The following is a 20000-nucleotide window of genomic DNA, read 5'->3' as shown; positions in this document are numbered from 1 at the left end:
TGGGTACATTTTAAGTGGTAGTACGCTGCTTTGCAAAGTATAAGATGTCATGGTGCACAGAAATGAATAACTTTTTAATACTTTTTAATACTTTTGTTCTCAAAGAAAAATCCATTTTTACATATTTTTAGTTAAATCTTAAAGAATACTCATTAGTGAGCAGTAACTACAAGCATCAGTTTTTGAAGTGTCTCTCCTGGTAACGCAGCCCAGCTGCCCCATTTCAACAAATCCCTACCTTTTTGCACTAAGACAGCATTTTCATTTCTACCAGCAGACTAAGTCTACTGGTGGTACAGTGATCAGGTTGGCTCCAAGCTCATTTATTCAAAATGAATTGAAAAATGTCATTCAAAACCTCATTTTAGAAACAAACGTTTTTGCTCTGTCTCAAAAATGTCAATTTTGGGAGCAGGGAGTAACTGTGAACAGCAGGCAAAAGTAATGTTTTAATGACTTCATGGACGTTTGTAATGCACCTAGAAACTACTGTAAGCACATATATAAGAGCCCTGCAGATCAGATCGATTCAGAAACATCAACCACCACCTCATCCCTTCAGGTTATCTTTCCATATTTGATCAGCATTAAAGGCCACAGGAAATTCTTATTTTGGAGAGGACACAGAATAGTCCCTTAACACACTGACCTTATTGCAACTTTTAAGTGACTGTGTTTTCCATTCAGGGCAGAAGTAAATAAGGGACTTCTGCTTCATTTGCCAAAGAGATCAGTTGCTCACCAAGAACTTTACTGGGGTATCTTCTGAACTCTACTCCTCAGCTACGATTTGCAGATCAAACTTGGGAACTGAACTTGGCTCTGGCACAGCAATATAAATCCTTATGGAAAGGTCCATGCATGACAAGAGAGCACAACTGGCCATAATCTGACTCAGAACTGAGAGATTACTGCCAGGGCACTGAAGTGGAACTTCTGGTTCCACCTCAACCTTCTTTTTTTCTGTTTGTGGCACTCTTGTTATTGCCTATTACAAGTGCCTTGGCTGATGCCCAGCCTGCAAAAGCTGCTTGTCTCCTTCTCCCAAGCAAAAATCATAAAGTAAATTCAATTTACTTCAATCTGCATTGTTGGAACACAACAAAAATGCAGCTTCATGCTGCTGTGATTCAGCCCTTCTGACTTGTCCTGTTAACACAACATACAAACCTATCTGTAGCCCCTAAATAAATCACAAAAGATGCTGTTTCCTAATTACAGAGGGACCGAGGAAGGGCAGGTAGGACCATCTGGTTGCAGTTAAACTCCAACAGGCAGGGAGGTTCTGCAAAAACTTCTGAAGATTTACGGTATGCTGGAACTGCCACTTTGATATTAGCAAACTCAAAATAAAATGTGAATTCAACCACGCTCACACATGTTGATAAAGCATGACTTCCAATTGATGCCATAAATTCAGCTGACTAACATCAATATTTCAAGTCATCCTGAACTTTGTTTCAAGGTCCCGAAATGCAAAAAAAAGCAAAGGATAGTGGCAAATGTTGAAGTTGTGGCAATGTAAATTCATGGCTTTCCTGCTCGCGGGTGATTTGCTGCTATGGTGGGGCTGGTGTAGAATAGGGTAGATGAGGGCACCCAGCAAGAAGTGGGGCCATCAAATGGCAAACCTCAGCAAGGGCTCCCACCGTGCCAGCCCTCCCTGCACACACACACGGCTCAGGACCACCACAAAGCAGTGAAACTAGGGGCTCTCAGCTTGAAATCCGGTGCAAAACTGATTCTACAAATGGGAATTTCTTACATTGCCTTAAAAATGGTGACATTTTCCCCCTCAGCACTGCTGCAGTGCCCCAGGAGGCCTCACACGGCCACCCCATGAAGCACATGGACATGAGAGCTACTCATCCACACCAGGAACAGGAAAACCCCCCGGCCACGAGGCTTTGGAAGAAAGCCATCACAAAACTCTTTGCAACCACCAACCAACAGCACTTCCAGCAGGCCAACGCATCAAATCGCATGCAGCGGGGGTCCCAATCAGTCAGATTAAGGGCCAGTGTGTGTCCCATGCAGGTGGGCCACGAGGCACCATCATCTCTCCTGCAGTTTCTGCTGTTCCAAGCGTAATTGCTTTTTTTTCTCTGTAATTCCACTTAGAATTCCATTGATGAGGTGTTTTCACAGTTTCGTTTTTCAACGTGGCCCTAAATACCAACTCCCACATGACTCTGGATCAAGAAATCTGCACCTTCAGTTGCTTTGTGAAGATCCTGTTACCAAAGATAACCTGCCCTAGAAAATGAATGTATTTTAATTTTGAAAGATGTAATGCAAATGTGCTCCATTATGTGAACAAAGTAAATTACAAGATCTTCAGTTGTCTGCGTAAACCATGAACAGCAATTTCTTTAGATTTCCTTAAGTTTCTCTGTAAATGGGCAAGTTAAAAATAATATTCATTAAATCGCTTAACTGCAATAAAATGAAACTATTTGCTTACTACATACAAATTAAGTCAGAATCAAAGTACTGTTTTTCTTTTTCAGTTTGTATTAAATTATTATTGAATTATAAATATCTAATGCATGAGGCTAAACACTTACGTAGCACTTTGCAAACACTAATTCACAAATGATGCAGCATCTTTTCAAGGCACATATGAAAGCAGCGGCAATTAATTCTTAGAATTTCCTGGCTTCAAACTCAAAGTTACAGCACTTTTTTTCTTTTTGCTAAGGAGTACACATTTAAGCAGTCAGCAAAACAACTGTGAAGACATAAAGTGCAATTTCATGAAGTTACTTAGCCTCTTGACTGATAACGCTGCCATCGCACACAGTGCACTGCTAAATGAACTGCAATTTGAATTCCCGAGATTCAAATTATTTAAACAGACATCCTGGAAGCAAGCACGGGAGAAGTCCTATCAGTGACCCCTGATGGTTTTTCAGAGACTAGACTCTGCTAAATTAATAAGCAGCCCTAAAGTAACCACCTTTTTTGGCGGAAGCCCTCGCAGAAAGAGCTAACGGGCCAAAAGGAAACGCCTCTACAGGGCTCAGAGACCTCCTGGCTTACATGGGGAGCACGAGGCATGCGGGCTGGGGAAATGAGTGCAGCTGCCCACTGCCTCTTAAAGAACGATTTGCTTTTCTCGAGTACCTGATGAATATTGCAGGGATTTTAATAATTTGGTAAGTTTAACAAGCAGATATTTTCCTGATGAGCAGAGCAATTATTTTACGTAAATCTGCGGCGTCATAAAAATACTACATATGTCTCACAGCCTGCCACAGAGGTGGCTCTTCCCTAATTCCATGCCTTTCTGACAAACCCAATGAAATCAGCACAGACGCAAATGTGTTTATACAACATTAAGGGCTCACGTTAAGCTGAAAGCAAGCAGGAAATTTGACTTTCAGATTGACAAATGAAGAGGGTACGTTCCTGTGTCAGCAACAAAGAATATGTTTGTTACTTCACCATTGAGAAATTGTTTGTAAATCCACATGAAATCCTGCTAGGAGAGACCCTGTGATCCTCCTCACTTAAAGAATGGTCAGAGTTAAGGTCAGAGCACTCTCAATCTGAATTTCAGATCTCGACTTTTGTTGGCTTTACTTTTGCCTTCTGCATTAAATATGAATGATATTCACCAAAACATTTGGAACATTAATTACAGGGAAATACACATTATTTTATCGCTTGCCTCAGAAAGCAGAGCTTCAGTCATTGTTCACCCACGCAAAGACAATCATGAGCTCCAAGCAAAGTGCTAAAATATAAAAGGCCACATTCATTCACGTATTGGTCCAAGCTGCAGCACTATAAAGTACATCAAAAGGTGTTAATGGTTTCAATATTTATCTGCTGCAGGGAAGCACTCTAAAAAGAAGACAGAAAAAAAATTCTGCTAATGGCTGTGTCTCTCCATTAAAATGAAAAGCTTAATGCATCTTATAATCAGAGGACAATTTGCAAATCATTAAGAGAAATGTAAAATTCCATTAAAATACAAATCAAGAGTCCCTCACTGGACTAATAATCTTTTTGATATTATTTTGCATTTCACTATTTCTGTTCCCAATATCCAGGCACCACAAATGATCAGTTCTTGAACACGCTATTTACCACAGCCTACTTCTTTAACGAGAGACTGAGAGAAGTATAATCTGCTATTCAGAGCAGGTACTAATGAAGAATTCCATATATTCTGAAATTTAATTAAAACCCCAAAGATTTCAAATTAGATGCAATTTGAAATGCCTGGGGCAGAAATACATGCACTTGCGTGGCAAGGGTATCACGCTGAAAGTTGATACCGTAATTGGTCTTGATGTATTTTTGTGTTGCCAGGCTGAAGCGCAGAACTCATAACCATATAAAAATTCTCTGTAGATTACCTGCTCATTGAAAATGCCATCACTCAGGTAGTTCTCTACTAAATTACCATGCTACTAAAATGCACAAAGTGATTCGAAGAGAAGAGTGGCACAGCTGGTCGACGCTGCCAATGAGTTATGCATGCGTCGACGCTGCCTTTTTTCTTAGTAAAATATGCTCAGTTGAATATTAAAATATAATTGGCATTCAACCTAAGTAGCTTAAACCATTTTGTTATCTTCTTTTAAACCGATTTGGCTCCTCCACAGTTATTTTCAAGGATGCGATTCACAAACTAATGACACCATCACATTCAGCTAGATTTGTACTATTTTACATTTGTCATAAATAGGAACAATTTCTACAGCCTTCTAGGGATGTCCTTTAATACTGGCTCCTCTTGAACATCAAAGACTCAATTCATAGGGAAAAAAAAGAAGAAAAAAAAAAAAGAGTATGCCATTTATGTTGGTTCTTGCATATTTTATTCTGAGAAGAGTGTGGGATGCAAATTTCTAGTGAAAAGTGCATTTCTGCAGTTGAAGAAGTCTCTTTTCCCTAGGATATATTGGTCAGCTCTCAGATTCACAGGCTCCAAAAGAAGATACAGCAAAAGATCGTGGAACTGGGTTAGAAAGTGGCACTCTTAGGTCAAGCAGGAAATAGCTACAGTAGAAAATGGTTTCCTCCCAAATAAACCCATCTATGTGCCCTAACATAGAGGGTGCTATAAACATCACTATCTTTTTGCTTTCTAAAAAATGTTAAGAATAGCTTTTAGAAAACAAGGTGATTGTGACAGCAGCTGTCACATTAAACACGTTACCACTGACATGGTAAACTGGCTGAGCACATATTGATGTTATTTCCCATTGATATGTAAAACTTGGCTGAAAGCTCATCAGGCAAGAAAGGGGGGAGATATTTTAACAAAACTATTTTCTTTTCTCTTGTGCATGTATTTTATTAAATAGGGTACAGAGGTTACATGGGCCCACAAGTATGTCAACAACTCCAAGGAAGAAGGAATTAAACAAAACTTACTCTTTGTTGGGCTGCAGTGTGAGCAGGATGCTGAGGCCTACAAGTGCAGGTAAAGGCGATGATGACACGACTCCAGGTAGAAGTCCTTTCTCACATTGCTGTTTTTCTCCTCCTTCAGCCCCCACCTTTTTTATCTACACCTCATGTACAAGCAGACATGGCAAAAGTTGATCGTATAGTCAAAATATTCTTCACTATGTGTGCCTTGTATTTGATAGAGGGAGGAAATACGTGACTTTGAACACGCTGCCTTTACAAAGAAGCATCCCATGCATGTGGCTTTCACCAGGGGCAGACTGCAGGGAAGACCTATGGGTCTCAGCACAACTGTGTGCACTGTTATCCTAAGAATAACTTTTTCTGTCTTGTGCATGTGGGAAATGCCACAAGTTTGCAGTTTTGATCACAAAGAGGCTCCCATTCAGTTCTAAAAGAAAAACAGCATTTTGGATGAGTTATACCATTACACTGGCTTGCCCATAGCAAAAATGGTTTATAAAATACCCTCCTACAAAACTTTATGCAGGAATTGAAAACAAAAGTGGGAAAAAAAAACCCACCACAAAGATATACTGTCTCTTCTACTCTCTCTATTACCACACAGCAAATCAACATACATCCAGTAACTGGGAGGAAGAGTGAATCTGATAACTCAATTGTTTGATAAGAGGCAGAGGTAATTATTTGCCCCATATTCTTCAGCTGCCCATCAGCCCCACAAGCTCCAGCCCAGCCTGAGCATTTTCAGATGTTGCATATGGATTTACGTAAATTGGATGATGTCAGAAAAGTCATTTAAAAGTAAGTGCAATTTAGTCTAAAAGGGCAAATGAAGTTACAAGACGTACACAGGGTTGAGGAAAATTAAAATTACGTAAAGCTCTGTAGAGCCTTCTGTCTCTATAGATGCATCTCATATCCACAGGCCATCATGTTAAAAATTACAAGTTAATAAAGACAGCAAAACTGTGAAGATTTCATTCACTTTAGTATTTACTGTATTGCTAACGCTGGGCAAACGTAATTCTAGGAGTCAGAAGAAAACTCTGAAGTTGAAGATGCACTTAAAATGCCTATGCTTACTTCTACTATGGATCTAAGTTACTTTCAGCTTAATAAAAATCCATCACAGGTTAAATGCATCCTTTCCATTTCTCACCTGTTCTCACCCTTAATTCCCATTGCCTCATGTTCTCCTCAAGGCTGCAAATCACCAAAACATGACATTACATATTTTTTTCCATTACACAAAATGCTCACAGCCACCACGCAGTGACCTCAGGATGGACAGTGGATATCTGTCAGACTGCCCCGATTCTGACATCCCTGAGCATCTTCCTCCTGCTCTCCTGATCAGTTTTTTTTTTGTTTTGCCATGGTTTCTCCTTTTTGAGCCTTGGAAGCCTCAGCCCTAAATCCTCTACTTCTGAGGTTCTTAAAAAGGAGTTTTCTCACTTTCACGACTTAAAGAACAACTTTTTAACCAGCCGTTTCTTTTCTTGTTGTATTGGAGTGCTGAACTGCTACCTCCTTGCCCACAAACTGGCACCCAATGTTTGAAATCTTTTAGAATCACAGAATTGCTCTGGTTGGAAAAGACCTTAAAGATTATTGAGTCCAATGAGGTCAATGATTGCTACAATTATTTATTGGTTTCAACACAAAGCAAGGGAGGAGAGACCTGTATTGGTCTTAATACTGTAAATGTTCTTTCTTATTTTAGTAATTTTTACGTACTGAAAAACTACTTGGCTAAACTGCATGAGAGAGAGAAATTTACTCTTAGGATACACTGCACACAGTAATAGGATATACTGCACACAGTATTTAGGGTAGGCAATGCAGCTTTTAAAAAATACTTTTTAATGTAAGCACTCAGGACATGTTGGATCTGATGTCTCAGAAGTCAATCAAAGCAACAGCCCCACTGTCATCAGAAAACTTCCTTCTCATTTGAGCATTTCAACCACAGAAAGGAAGAAAACACTTAGGTCTTGGCTAAGTTACAGACAAAAATCAGAATACTTGCTTTTTTATCTTAATTTTTTATCTTAATTTGGTGCATTTTTTCCCCCCAATAGTTTACGATGTGCAAAAGCAGAGAAACAAAGAAGTGGCAGCAAAGTGAAGGAGCAGTGAGATGCCGTCGATGGGAGGGTTTTCTGTCTGGGTTCTTTCTGAAGGGAGAGATCCCCCCCCCAAACACAGAAGAGCAGCCATGGCAGCGTGATTCTGTCCTATCAGCTGGAGGACAAAGTCCCATCCCACAGAGGTGCCCCAAAGCTCGGACAGCACGCCATCCCTACAGCTGGGAAGCAGCATTTCACAGTGTGCTTTGCCGCCCTCAGCGGTGCCTGCGCCAGCCTCGCTGTCTGCAGTGCTGTGGTTCCTCTCTGAGCGAGGAGGCTCCCAGGAAATCACAGGGTAATTATTGATTACAGGCCTGGGCACGGCGCGAAGTCATCTTGAAGGGGGAATGGAGGCACCGCCGCTGTCTTTGAAGACTCTGCTCCCATTATGTATGAGGTGTTTCATCAATATCCCTTCTTGGATGAATAACATGCATTATACACGGGAAATTTCAGCTGCTAAGTTGGCTTGCAAAACTCACCTCCCTGGCCTCCATCCTCAAATTGCTCCTGCTCTGGCTTTCTGCACTGCTTTTTCTGCCCTCAGTTGCAGGCAGAGGGCCAAAGTCCTCCTCCCTTGCATGGACATGGAAACATGCAGCTTATGTGAAAGCAGGTGCACAAGCCGGACAGCTGGAAAATGCCTCTACCTCATACCTGCAACACAGGGACAGAACCACAGCTCTGCAAAGCAAAAGGAGCTCGGCCAGCAGTGAGGGCAGCTGGGCACGGCGTGGCATGCAAAGAGCAGAGCCCCAGGGCTGCTGCTTGTCACAGGGCAAAGGAAAACTCTTGTGTGTGTCCAATTTCCTCTGCTCTTGTTGCTCTAATAAGCCATCTGGTCTGCAAACACGGCGCTGCTCCCTGCTGCAGTACCCAGTGCTGCGATGGTCGCTGTGGTCTCGAGCAGCAGGTTTGCAAGGCACAAATAGGGAAAAGCCAGGAAATTCATGATTGGCCAATTTAGCATTTCCTTTACCATTTCACGAACTCACAAATCAAACAACTCATGCGTAGGCTTCAAAACAGTAACAAGGTCTATTGTTCTTTATCATACACAGCGGGGACTAATGACCATGGTACATTAAGAACAATTAATCACTCTCCATGATAAACGTGCAGAGATTTGCCCGAGGTGTAACACCTTGAAGTCACTACGCAGAGAAATGGGAAACACTTCCTTTTTCCTAGGTTGCTGAAATTTGACATTGAGCACCAGACCAACCGTTGGAAATTCCAGTTTTCAATTAGATTTAAAAAAAAAAGCAAACAAACAAACAAAAACAACAAAAAAGCACACTGCCAACGGGAAAAGAACCAGCTGCATTTGCTGGGAGCAGCCAGCTGGTACACCAGCAGCTCCTGCACGTGTGGAGGAGGCAGCCCTCAGTTCCCAGGCTGTGCTGGCGCTTCAGAGTCAAACTTAGCACTGATGGGTTACAAGGAGGAATGTTTCATTCTGTGTTTGGAGGGCTCTTACATGCCTTTCCCCTTTTTAAAGAGTTGAAGGCGATTTAGAAAAGTGAGGACACGAGATGAGCATCTGGAGCCATGTCAGAATTCAGGCTGCTGGGGCAGCAGTAACGCATATGTGCATGATAGCTGAGTTATGGCAGCATGACGACCACACTGCTCTATGTCTGCAGCACAGTGACCACGGAAAGGGGCTCATAGGAAGAAAAGTACACAGTGGGATCATTGCTTTGGCCAACAACCACCTGCAGGAGTGCCCCTGGGCTTCCTGAATTCACCAATCTCTCTCTGCATCCACTAAGTTAATTGTTAACGTATTTGTCTACACAAGGAACTGTGCCTTATTACTCAGCACAAAAGTAACTGCAGGAAAGTAATCGCTTATTGCAAAGTGCTTCATCCTGAAAGCACTTCATATTTTTAAGAGTCCTCTTGTAAACATGCTCAGTTGTAAGAAAAGCAAAACTCCCGCTGTCCTCAGATGACACTGCCACAGAAAAAACAATAACGTCTGACTAGAGCGCCGACTAAGAAGAAAGAAAATAGCCAAGCATCAGTCCTTATCACAGAGGCACTGCAGATGGAACTCGTGTCACCCAGGGTCACAGCACGGCACTGCAGGAGGCTGCAGCCACAGGTTGTGATGGCTGGTATGAGAGCTGTGGACAGAGATGCATGAGGAGAGAAGCCTTCCTGGTGGCAGGTCCTCATGCTCACACTTATGTTTATTCTGCATTTTTAAGTGCCTGGAGAAATGAATAGGCACTTTCAAATGTAAATGTGAAAAAGTAAATAAATACCAAATCCTTAACTTAGCACTACTGCAACTCTCACTTGCAGACAAGTTGAAATGTGCAATTTAAACCATGATGATGCAGCTTTTACCCCATGTTTCTTCTAACTACCTTTAAAAACAGCTGCTACAATTTTTGACATGTATTGCCATATTCCTTCCTGTATCATTTTCATCTAATATATGAGAGTAAGAAAAAGCAAGAAGGAACACCCAAACATTATAAATGCTCACAGGGGACAGTGCAATACTCAAAACATCAAAGGCACTCACAGCCCATACATTATAATTTGAGTCCAAAAGATGTTGCATTGAGTGATTTTCTTAATGTGAAATAATCTTACAGAAGTTCACCATTAAAATAAAGGCACTCTGCAGATTTCATACAATTTATGACTCGCACCCTTAGAAAACAAGTCTGATGGTCTGCATAACAACAGAACAATTGCATTTCGGTTTTACTCTGCTCCTTGCAGCTGCCATCAGATATTTAAGAATGAGAAAGTGCAGCAGCAAGAAGCAACCTATTATTTATAAGAATTTGAATAAAACCAGCAATTAGCAGCAGACACAGCTGAGTTTTGCAAATCTGTGCCTGTAAGAACAGCTGCTCCTTTCCACACGTAAAATTGGCAATCTTTTTACTGACATATTTCTACTACAGTTTCAAGTACAAACCTATGCACCCATCTGTACAAAGTGATTTTACACAGAACCACACAAAAGAAGAGCACGTATAGCTTGGGGTTCATGGAAAAAACAGCTATCTTACTTTTGGTAGCACAGGAGATATGAGCCCCTTTTCGGTGCTGTGTTATTATGAAATCAGTTCAATTAAAGAATAGATGTTAGAAAATGAGCATTGAAATCAGTGGGAAATGATTCCATTCATGGATCAACAAGCAGCCATTGCAAAAAGCAGACTTCTGTTTTTACCGTTTTTGCTTTTTTTCCACTTGTGTTTTGATGCTTTTAATCCTGTAGCCCATCTTATTTCAGGTGACTGACTTGTTACGAGGCTTTACGGAAAACACACCAGTGAATGGGAAATGGTAAGGAGGACTTTTTTTCAGGTCATGTTTCCCTCTAAACACAGCATCCTAACTACTTTGCAACAGCACTTGTTTGTTGTCTGGGCATGTCTGAATTGGACAACACAGGTGCACAGAGCCGTGGGTGTCCCATTCCAGGAGGTGCCCATGCCCATGGATACATTGCTGGAGGCAGCCAGCCCCCATCTGTGGGGGGCTGTGGGCTGCGTGTGTGTGCTCCCAATGCAACCCTCTGTGATTCTACAGCTACCAGGAACCGGGCACTGACCTCGCTGCAGCATGGGGTGGTGGAAGGGTGGCAGGGGCAGCTGCTGTGTCCTGCTGGGCTCACAGAAGTAGGCGCTCAGCCAGGCTGCGCACTGCTGCAGCGGCTCCGGCATGGAGGTCGCAGTGCCACACAGCTCACAGCGCATCGGAGCCTCCGTCCTGCGGGCACAGAGATGTCAGGCTGTCAATGACAAAAGCAAACATTCGTACTCTTTATGATCTCAAAAACATTCAGTTCCCAGGCACAGACTCCAAAGCTTTCTTTTCCTCTGATGAAAGCAAGGAGAGTCGTAAGAGCAGTATCACGACTTCATCTACGTCACCTCTTGATGTGCCATGGTGACGTGAGGTCGTTCAGACCTGTCAGAAGAAAATAAAGGATAGATGGGAAGACCACTCTTAAGTGGGAAACCTCAGGGAGCTATGGAAGGAAACCACCCCGGCCTGATGGAGGACACATCCTGGGTCTCTGTGGGGATGGAGAGAGGATCCTCCAGGCACCCACAGGCACCCACAGACACAGCACAGCCCCCAGAACCCTCCCGGGGAACGAAGAGGAGGAAGCAGCTTTCTGCAGAGCCAGCGCTTTCCTCTTCCGCCATTCCTTCCAGCGACGTTGGCAGGTTTCTGCTTTCCTCCTCTTATTGAATTGGAAGGAAGCAATTGAGAACTCATTTGATTTTCAATGGCAGCTCATGCTTTCAGGATGCTGAAGAGCAAAGCAAACGAACAGAAAGCACCCGCAAATGAAAATGTCCTTTTTCTCTAGCTGCTTTTTTCTTCTTTCTCCTACAGAAGTGCAATGCCTGTATGAGAGCACTGAGAACATGAACACCACATCTGCAAATATTCAGCCCTGCTCCTTGAGCTGTAACCTCTGGGTTAGGCACAGCAGTGGCGAGGAGGAGATCACGGTGCTCTCCTGTTGCTCCACGAGACCACTCAGAACCACAGAGACTGCTTTCAGCGCATCTGTAACCAAACAGCCCAGTAGCATGAAACCACCTGGAGAGGAATACGGAGACAACACCAAGAGCAGCTGCCAGACCAGCAAGCCCTGCCAGCAACCTTGTACTTGAATCTGACAAACCTCAGCTACATGATCCCAATGCATCCTGATACTGCAGCTTTTTGTTTCCCCCAGCTGGAAAAGCATTCGGAGCCCAGAACAAGTTCTCAGCTGTGTGCTGGTGAAACACAGCACAACAGTCTGCTGCAATAGGTTGGATGTGTTACAAAGGGGTAGAAAGAAGAGAAAACTGTAGAAATACCAGAATACATGACGGACAGCAGAAGGAAAAAGCACAGCAATTCTGACATAGAGTGGTATTGAAAAAGTAAGATTGGTTCATTGCTATGCTTGAGATGTGCTGCAATGGAGAGGAAATATTTTGTCAGTTACCTCCTAGCAGAAAGCCTGAGAAAATGAGCTGCATCATGTACCAGTAATGGTATAAAAGACACCAGGCCCGCTTTTGCCACAAGGCACCTTTACAAAAAGACCCAACGCCTTCAAATGCTTGATCCACAAATGCTGATGGAGCAGAACACACCAGGACAGCTGTGTGATCAGGCAGCCACCCGGCCCTGCCTCCGGATAGGACAAATGATGTGCAGGATAGGACAAATGATGTGCAGGCAGGAGCTGTCCCGGGGTTACTCTCAGAAGCAGAACTCTCACTGGTGTGTGATCAAACGGCCTTGCAATTTCCCCCAGCCCCAATTCATTTTCTGATTAATTGTTAACCACTGAAGGCCACATAATTACTGATTAGAAAGTGGCAGAGAAGAAGGGGGATGGAGAACAGGACAATTAAAATTCTCCAGCAGCAGAAGAATATGATGAGTTGATGGCTTGGAGTGGAAGAAAAAGGGAAAAGAAGAATCAGCCTTGGATTCAGCTTGCTAGAAATTAAGTGCAGTTCTCTACCTCTTTCCATTTATTTACCAAACTACTCAGAGCTTGTGATTTTTTTTTGGAGGAGGAGAAAGAGGGGAAAGGGAGAAACCACTATCAATTTGCTTTATGAAACCAATCTCTATTTTATGTTCCTTTGCTATTCTATTTAATAATCTTTTTGCTAAAAGAAAAAAGTAAAAAAAAAAAAAAAAAAAAGTGTGAGAACGACAGAATCATAGAATCATAGAATGGCCTGGGTTGAAAAGGACCACAATAATCATCTAGCTTCAACCCCCCTGCTATGTGCAGGGGCACCAACCATCAGACCAGGCTGCCCAGAGCCACATCCAGCCTGGAGAATCAGTGCAGAAACACTTCCAGATGAATATGACATAGACCTCAAGCCAAGCTCCCAGCACCAAGGATCATCAGTGATTCTGCTCACGCACAACACTCCGCAGAATAGGGCTCAGTTTTACTGTGGATTGTTAGAGCTATGACAATATCATAACTACAGAATATAATAATGCCTTTGAAATCTCCAAGAGAAGTTGGGAGACTTTTCTGCTCCATTTATCCAGAAGAGCATAGAAAGCACTCAGAACTACAGTAACCTTATGGTTTTCACATCATCTTGCTTCACATACTCGGGAGCCTGGAAATGATTTGGGCTATAATACTGCTATAAAACCAAAGGAATACATCCCCTCATGGATCCGCATCAGCAGCCCATGAGCTGTGCCCGATGTACCTGCCACACTGCAGCCTGCAGGGCTTGCCCATCCCCTGCTCCAAGCAGGAGCCACCATCCCCAGGGTGCTCCCATCGCTGCCAGACCCCCCTGGGTCATTGCCTTGGGGCCATTCTCCCATCACTTTGCCATTTCCACGTCTCTGATCTCCATTTACTGCCACAGTCATGAAAACCTAAGCTCTTGTCAGACCCCATCTGGAGTATTGCATCAAGGCCTGGGGCCCCCAGCACAGGAAGGATGTGAAGCTCCTGGAGAAGGTCCAGAGGACAGCCACTAAGATGATCAGAGAGCTGGAGCACCTCTCCTATGAAGAAAGGCTGAGAGATCAGGGATTGTGAAGCTTGGAGAAGAGAAGGGTTCAGGGAGACATAACTGTGGACTTTCAATACTTGCAGGAAGCATATAAATGGGAGGGGGAACGACTGTTTACAAGGGTGGATAGTGATAGGACAAGGGGGAATGGTTTTAAATGAGGCAGGGGAGGTTGGATATTAGGAGGAAGTTTTTCCCCCAGAGGGTGGTGAGGCACTGGCACAGGTTGCCCAAGGAGGCTGTGGATGCCCCATCCCTGCAGGCATTCAAGGCCAGGCTGGATGTGGCTCTGGGCAGCCTGGGCTGCTGGTTGGTGACCTGCACACAGCAGGGGGTTGGAAACTAGATGGTCACTGTGGTCCTTTTCAACCCAGGCCACTCTTTGATTCTATGATTCTCTGCAAGAAGAGTTGATGCTTTCTAAGAATGCATTAGTTGCCTTTCCTGTAGGATACAAAGTCAATTCACCAACATATGTGCTGAGAGGTTCACACTGGCAGAAGTGTAAAAAACCTTCATCTTAATTTTGCTTGGTTAGAAATGCTAACAACCATTCCTGGGAATTGGACAGCATTAATGAAGAAAAAGACAGAAAATCACTAATGCAAAGGCATCTCCTACTGGCCCTCCTCCCCTCCTACTCCTCCCCTCCATCCTCCTCCTGCAGTTCCATGGCAGTACTCCTTCTGCAAACTACCTTGTCATTAAAAATTCAACTTAAAACACCAGCTGCCTCTAAAAGCCTTTTCTGAGGCTTCAAAGTCACACTTTGGTCTGACTAAACCACATGTGCGTTTCAAAAAGCAAGGCTAAAAATGGACTCAAAACATTCATGAGAAGAAAAGGAGAGTAGATTAGGTTATAGGAAACCGTTCCCCCTCTGTTCAGCACTCAGCTTTCTTCTCTATGCCCCATTCTACACATCAATCATTACTGGCTGCTGCTGGGCACTACCTGGAGTCGCACAGTGTCCCCATTCCTTCCGTATTTACCTGGTCACTGAGTAATTAATGCTTTTTTAAAGTTGGTTGTTTCCATGCAGCTGAGATCTGCCCTGTCCCAGCCATTCTCTTCCATGGCTTATGAGTTTGCATGTGATGAAATAAAGCAAAACACAGCTTTAACAAATGGGGAGAAACTCAGCAACATCATCTGTTTCACTTTAGCAGACTTCTTCCAAACCATTGGCCAAGACTTGGAAGTTTCTAACATGCTTCCAAACTGATCACGTAAGCAGCAAATTGGCTTCAGTATCATTCTCAATAGCTTATCTGTCAGGGAAACCAGAGCAACACCGTGTCTCATGGTGATGAGCCTCAGTGGGCAGCCATCTCCTACACTGCTGGGATTCTAATTATTCCTTTTATTTCTGAGCACCTTGTTGTCTTTGTCAGCTCTTAGTAACACGTAACTGAAACATTACAAGATGTACTTCAAGCTGGCAGTTTCCTGAAGGGAAAGCTAGGAAAATGCTATGACAGTGTTGTATCAGCACCTGCTACATATGCATATATTTATTTGTGTATCTATGTAAATAGAAATTATGTACACATCTGATATAATGGCTGGGTTGAACACAGCAGACGATGTGAGCTCTGTAGGCTCCTACACCTGAATGCTTTATCCATCGATGCCCACCTCACCCTCTAGTGGTTTGCCTAAGAAGTCTATGAAGTGCTACAGATGCTGAGTTAATGAAGATCCCCCTTTATTTCAATTCATTTTAAACACAAAATAAAAAAGCTCCCCAACTAACACAGAAATTGCAGCTCCCTGTGCAGACAGACTGCACTCAGCAAAGGGCCACTGGCACAGACCCGCAGGCTTGGGATAATTGCATTATTATATTACTATAACTACAACACTTCCACTCAGATAACAGCAGGGATAAGGACCTAAAATAAACGGAAAATAAGAAATGGAAAAAAGGCACGGAGTGCCTGGTTTTACCCAATCTCTTATAACAGAAATCCGGGTACAGTTAAATCTAAATGTATTAGTCCTAATTAAGAGAGTTTTGGCTCTAGAAATTTGTGAGCACACATATAAGGCAGCAAACACTCAGCATCCCCAGTCTGAAGAGGAGCTGCAAGTTAAAGAGGTAAATAGGAAGGATTACTGTCAGTGGGACCTGTGTATTCTTACACTGCACTGGTACCTTGAATGGCAACGTCACCAAATTCTTTTTTCTTTCCTCAAAATTCCCTCAAAACAATTACAACAAAAGAAATGAGATTATAGAAACCTTCCCCAAGCATTAAGACCATGAGAGACCCTGGGATCTGCTGGACCAACCTATTTGGGGCCAGAGGGACCAGACCTCGGCTGCTGCCCCAGCAGTCATTGAGGCCCAAAGCAGGCTGGCATCTCCTGAGCACACACCTCAGAGCTGATCTCAGAGCAGAGAAGGAATTCTCTGCTATAATTCCATGAATCCATTAATCTGTCCATGGCTGAAAGGGAAAACATTTTTGGAAATAAACTGCCCAATTACAGCAGGATTCCTGTCATCACCCTGGGGAAGAGTTCTGGATGGAGATGTAAGATCATAAGAGAAACTAAACAACAACAAAACAACACCAGGAGCATCCGACAGGACCAAGCGAGTCTCCAAAGGATTCAAGACCAGTGAGAAAAAGGGCTCCTTTGGTCATTAGGGAACTCCCAGAGCATTTTTCCTATGCTGCAGCCACCAGATTGCACAAGCTCATGCCCACGATCCTGTGCCCTGCTCCCCTGTGCTTCTTATTTGGACACACTGCCCTTGGCCAGGCTGCAGCCTCAGCCACAGCCACCCCCAGCTCCTGGCACTGCAGGTTTACCTCTGCCCTCAGCTCCACCATTTGGGGCAGCCATGGACAGCCACCCCCTGCAGCTTGGACAAAGTCCCGAGTCACTGCAGAACCCCTATAATCTGAGCAGTAACTCTTATGTCAGCAAACACATAGGAGAGGCACGTATAATTTAAAAGTTTAGGTACTTCACAGCTTTTTCAATAGCATTTCCTTACTTTATTTAGCAAATGATTGAAGCCGACTACACGCTGGCCTTATGAAGCCAACAGGAATCAGACCCACACAAAAAACTGCCATGCCTGAAAAGCAAAGGCTGCCTCAATGCGCTCCTCAGACCTACAGATCTCTGCAGAAGCATTCGGACAGTTGTCTTCCCAGATGTTTTTTCCAAAGAGGAGTACCTGATGTATTACTTTCCAAATGCAAGAATTAGTCGTAATTAGAACAGAAACATTAAAAAGATGCTCAGTCACGCAGTGCTGTTCTTTACGTAACATACACGCATTCCGCTGGCATTTTCAATGAAGCCTTCATCATGGAAACAAATAAAAATGTATTTTATCAACATCTAAACGTCATTTAAATAGACTTCCTTTGATAGATGAAGACTAAAGCCACCCCAAAACTGTGGATGGATTATCTGGTCTCTAATGATTCCAAAACAATTACAGGATGCAGAGCAATCTCGTTAAATTTTATTCAAAAGCTTACTACACTCGTGTTTTCTCTTATTTTTCTATCAATGAAACCCATGAGGTTTAAGAACAATTCATTATGTATGAGACCCAACTTACAGTGCTTGACTGTTGATTAATAGGAAAGTTTGCTGTATGTACATTTGCAACATTAGATGCATACAATATGCTAACTTATTCTTTCACTGAAGCTAATTATTTACAAAAATGACTACTTGAGACTACAATTTATTAAATGCATGCATCCAGTCTCAATTTGGCCCCAAAAGACAGCCTGGAATGAAGATCTTTTACTTGATGTGACAACTTCTAGAAACAGTGTTATTAATATTGTAAATGTGGCAAATAAAGAGTTCAAATAGCCATATGTTTGCGTTGCATTTTTTCCCTACAACTGAATGAGCGAACAAAGCAGCCTTTTAAAGCTTGAAATTCACGGGGAAGCACATCCTTACACGGTTTAATTTAGCTTCTTATCACTGGAGTGTCTGTATGACAGTAGGCACAAATTAGAAAAAAAGAAAAGAGAGCTGCAAGGAGCAGAAAACGCACCGCAGCTCTTGTCAAAACGCCCCAACCATGAGCCTCTTTATGAGACCTACTGAGAAGAAATTGGAGCATTTATGGAAGAGTGTAAGAACTCTGAATTTATTAAGACTTACTCTTTTCCATACAACCTTTGCAATGTTTTCTCCGTTCTACTTTTTAACGTATCATTAAGGATCGAAATTCTGATGGATACCTTCTATCCCGAAAAAGCAGCACCTGCACAAATCTCAAATATGCAGATGTAGCTCTTGAGTAAAACACACAGATGCTCAGATGGACAAATCTCGTGCAATTAATGATGCTACGTGTAGGAACCACATGGAGGTTGCCAATGAAGGCCAGCCGTGATGCTTGGGAAGATCCTGCCTGCTTATTCAGTGCTCTGAGAGCATACCAGCAAACACTTTAAAGAAGGCAGTGGGACTCCTGTCTTCACATGCCAAGATAAGGAAAATCAATGTCAATGCCCCAAAGACTCAAGTGATAGCACTGAAGGTCATTAAATGCTACTCACTGCCCTGTACTATTAAAGTTTTGATTGGAATCCTGTATAGACAGACACAGATTTCAAACAAGATCTTGCCCTGGGACACAGAACTATAAGACTGTGGAGGAAACAAAACAATCAGCGAGAGGTGGACTTCTCTGGGAGCACAAGGAGCAGGTTCAAGGAAGACAACACTGTGTGGTCTTGGCTTGTTTTTTCCTGAACATATTTATTGTGTTTCCAGAGAAGCAAACCTCATTACGGACAAAGATCTCTGTTAAAACAACGGCAAAGTGCAAAGACACTAAAATCCTATGGTTCTTCATGCACCAGGATGGTGCAGTCCATCACCCCCCCAGTGGGTCGCCCACTCAAGTACTGCTTTCTTCTTTCTCCCAGGCAAATAATTTCCAGACTAATTCCTGTTATCTCCGGATTTCATTCGGTGTCTTTCTATTCCACAGTAGCAGAAGTCCTGGTGCTGCACAGCCTTTGTGCCCAGCCCCAGTCCAGATCTCTTTCCCCAAAGAGTCCTGCTTCCCTCAAAGGGAATGGTTTTCTTCCAAATGTGATGCAGAATGGATGGCTGGGAAACCAGAACTCTGGGAACAACACAAGAGCAAATCAAACTGGTGGCATAATACATTCAGCACTGTCCCAGGGTGGCCAGAAAAACAGCAACTGCAGGGAAAAACACTGCTCTGCTCCTCCTTTCTGGAGACTGAGCATCAGCAAAGGACAAAACTATTAACAAATGAACAGCCTCTAATGGCCCAGCAGCTTGGCCATACCTGCAGAACAAAAAGACTCCTATCAGAGTAGTTCTTCATTCATACTTCTGTTTCAAACCAATGGGGTTGGTGCAAAACAATTAGAGAGATCTGTCTGAAAAAGAAGGAAGTTCTCTGAGCACTGTTTTACAGGAAAGGACCAACCCGTTCTGAATCGAGAGTGGGGGAAATCAAAGGCAGCCCCTCACCTAGCAACAATCCAGCAGCTATTTCATGGCAGACACCAGAAGCAAATACTCAGCAAAGCTGTAAGAGGCAGCAGGCTCTCACCCGAGATGTTAGGCAACATTAAGCATAGGTGATATCATCAGTTCTATCTATAATTAGGTTAAAAGAAAGTCAGTTAATTTTAGCGCTTACAAGAAATTGTTACAAAACAGTTTTTTTTCTTACATAAAAGAATTCTCCCTTCAGGCTTCTGAGGTGGGTTTTATCGCAGGCAATTAGCTGTGCTGGGGATGGCTGCAGGGAATGCACACTGCTCCCATGCAACTCCAGCACACACTGCTGCAGGGCACTGGGCAGCACCTGCATGTGGGGAAATGAAAGGAGGGAAAGTCAAGGCTGAATTCATGCAACTGGACTCTGCCTTCAGATGTGTGCTAAGGCATG

At 43.2% G+C, this 20000-nt stretch overlaps 1 protein-coding gene across 3 annotated transcripts in view; it reads right to left on the bottom strand.

The window, feature by feature from the left end:
• The window catches only part of MGMT (O-6-methylguanine-DNA methyltransferase), a 176796-nt gene that overhangs the window by 52360 nt on the left and 104436 nt on the right, over window positions 1-20000 (bottom strand). For 2 of the 3 annotated variants that reach the window (XR_007376883.1, XM_048944028.1), the window contains exon 4: window positions 11107-11264. Coding sequence is in view for 2 of the 3 variants with exons in the window: in XM_048944028.1 (XP_048799985.1) it covers window positions 11107-11264 (158 nt within the window). In the remaining variant the exon portion in view is untranslated. Of the gene's footprint in view, window positions 1-6815; window positions 9653-11106; window positions 11265-20000 lie in introns of those variants that run through there. The other variant, XM_048944029.1, reaches the window with a different exon arrangement.

This window comes from Lagopus muta, chromosome 5 (assembly GCF_023343835.1).
Source record: "Lagopus muta isolate bLagMut1 chromosome 5, bLagMut1 primary, whole genome shotgun sequence".
Taxonomy (NCBI): domain Eukaryota; kingdom Metazoa; phylum Chordata; class Aves; order Galliformes; family Phasianidae; genus Lagopus; species Lagopus muta.
The sequence above is the reverse complement of the archived record's forward strand: the minus strand, read 5'-3'. Positions and strand labels throughout refer to the sequence as shown.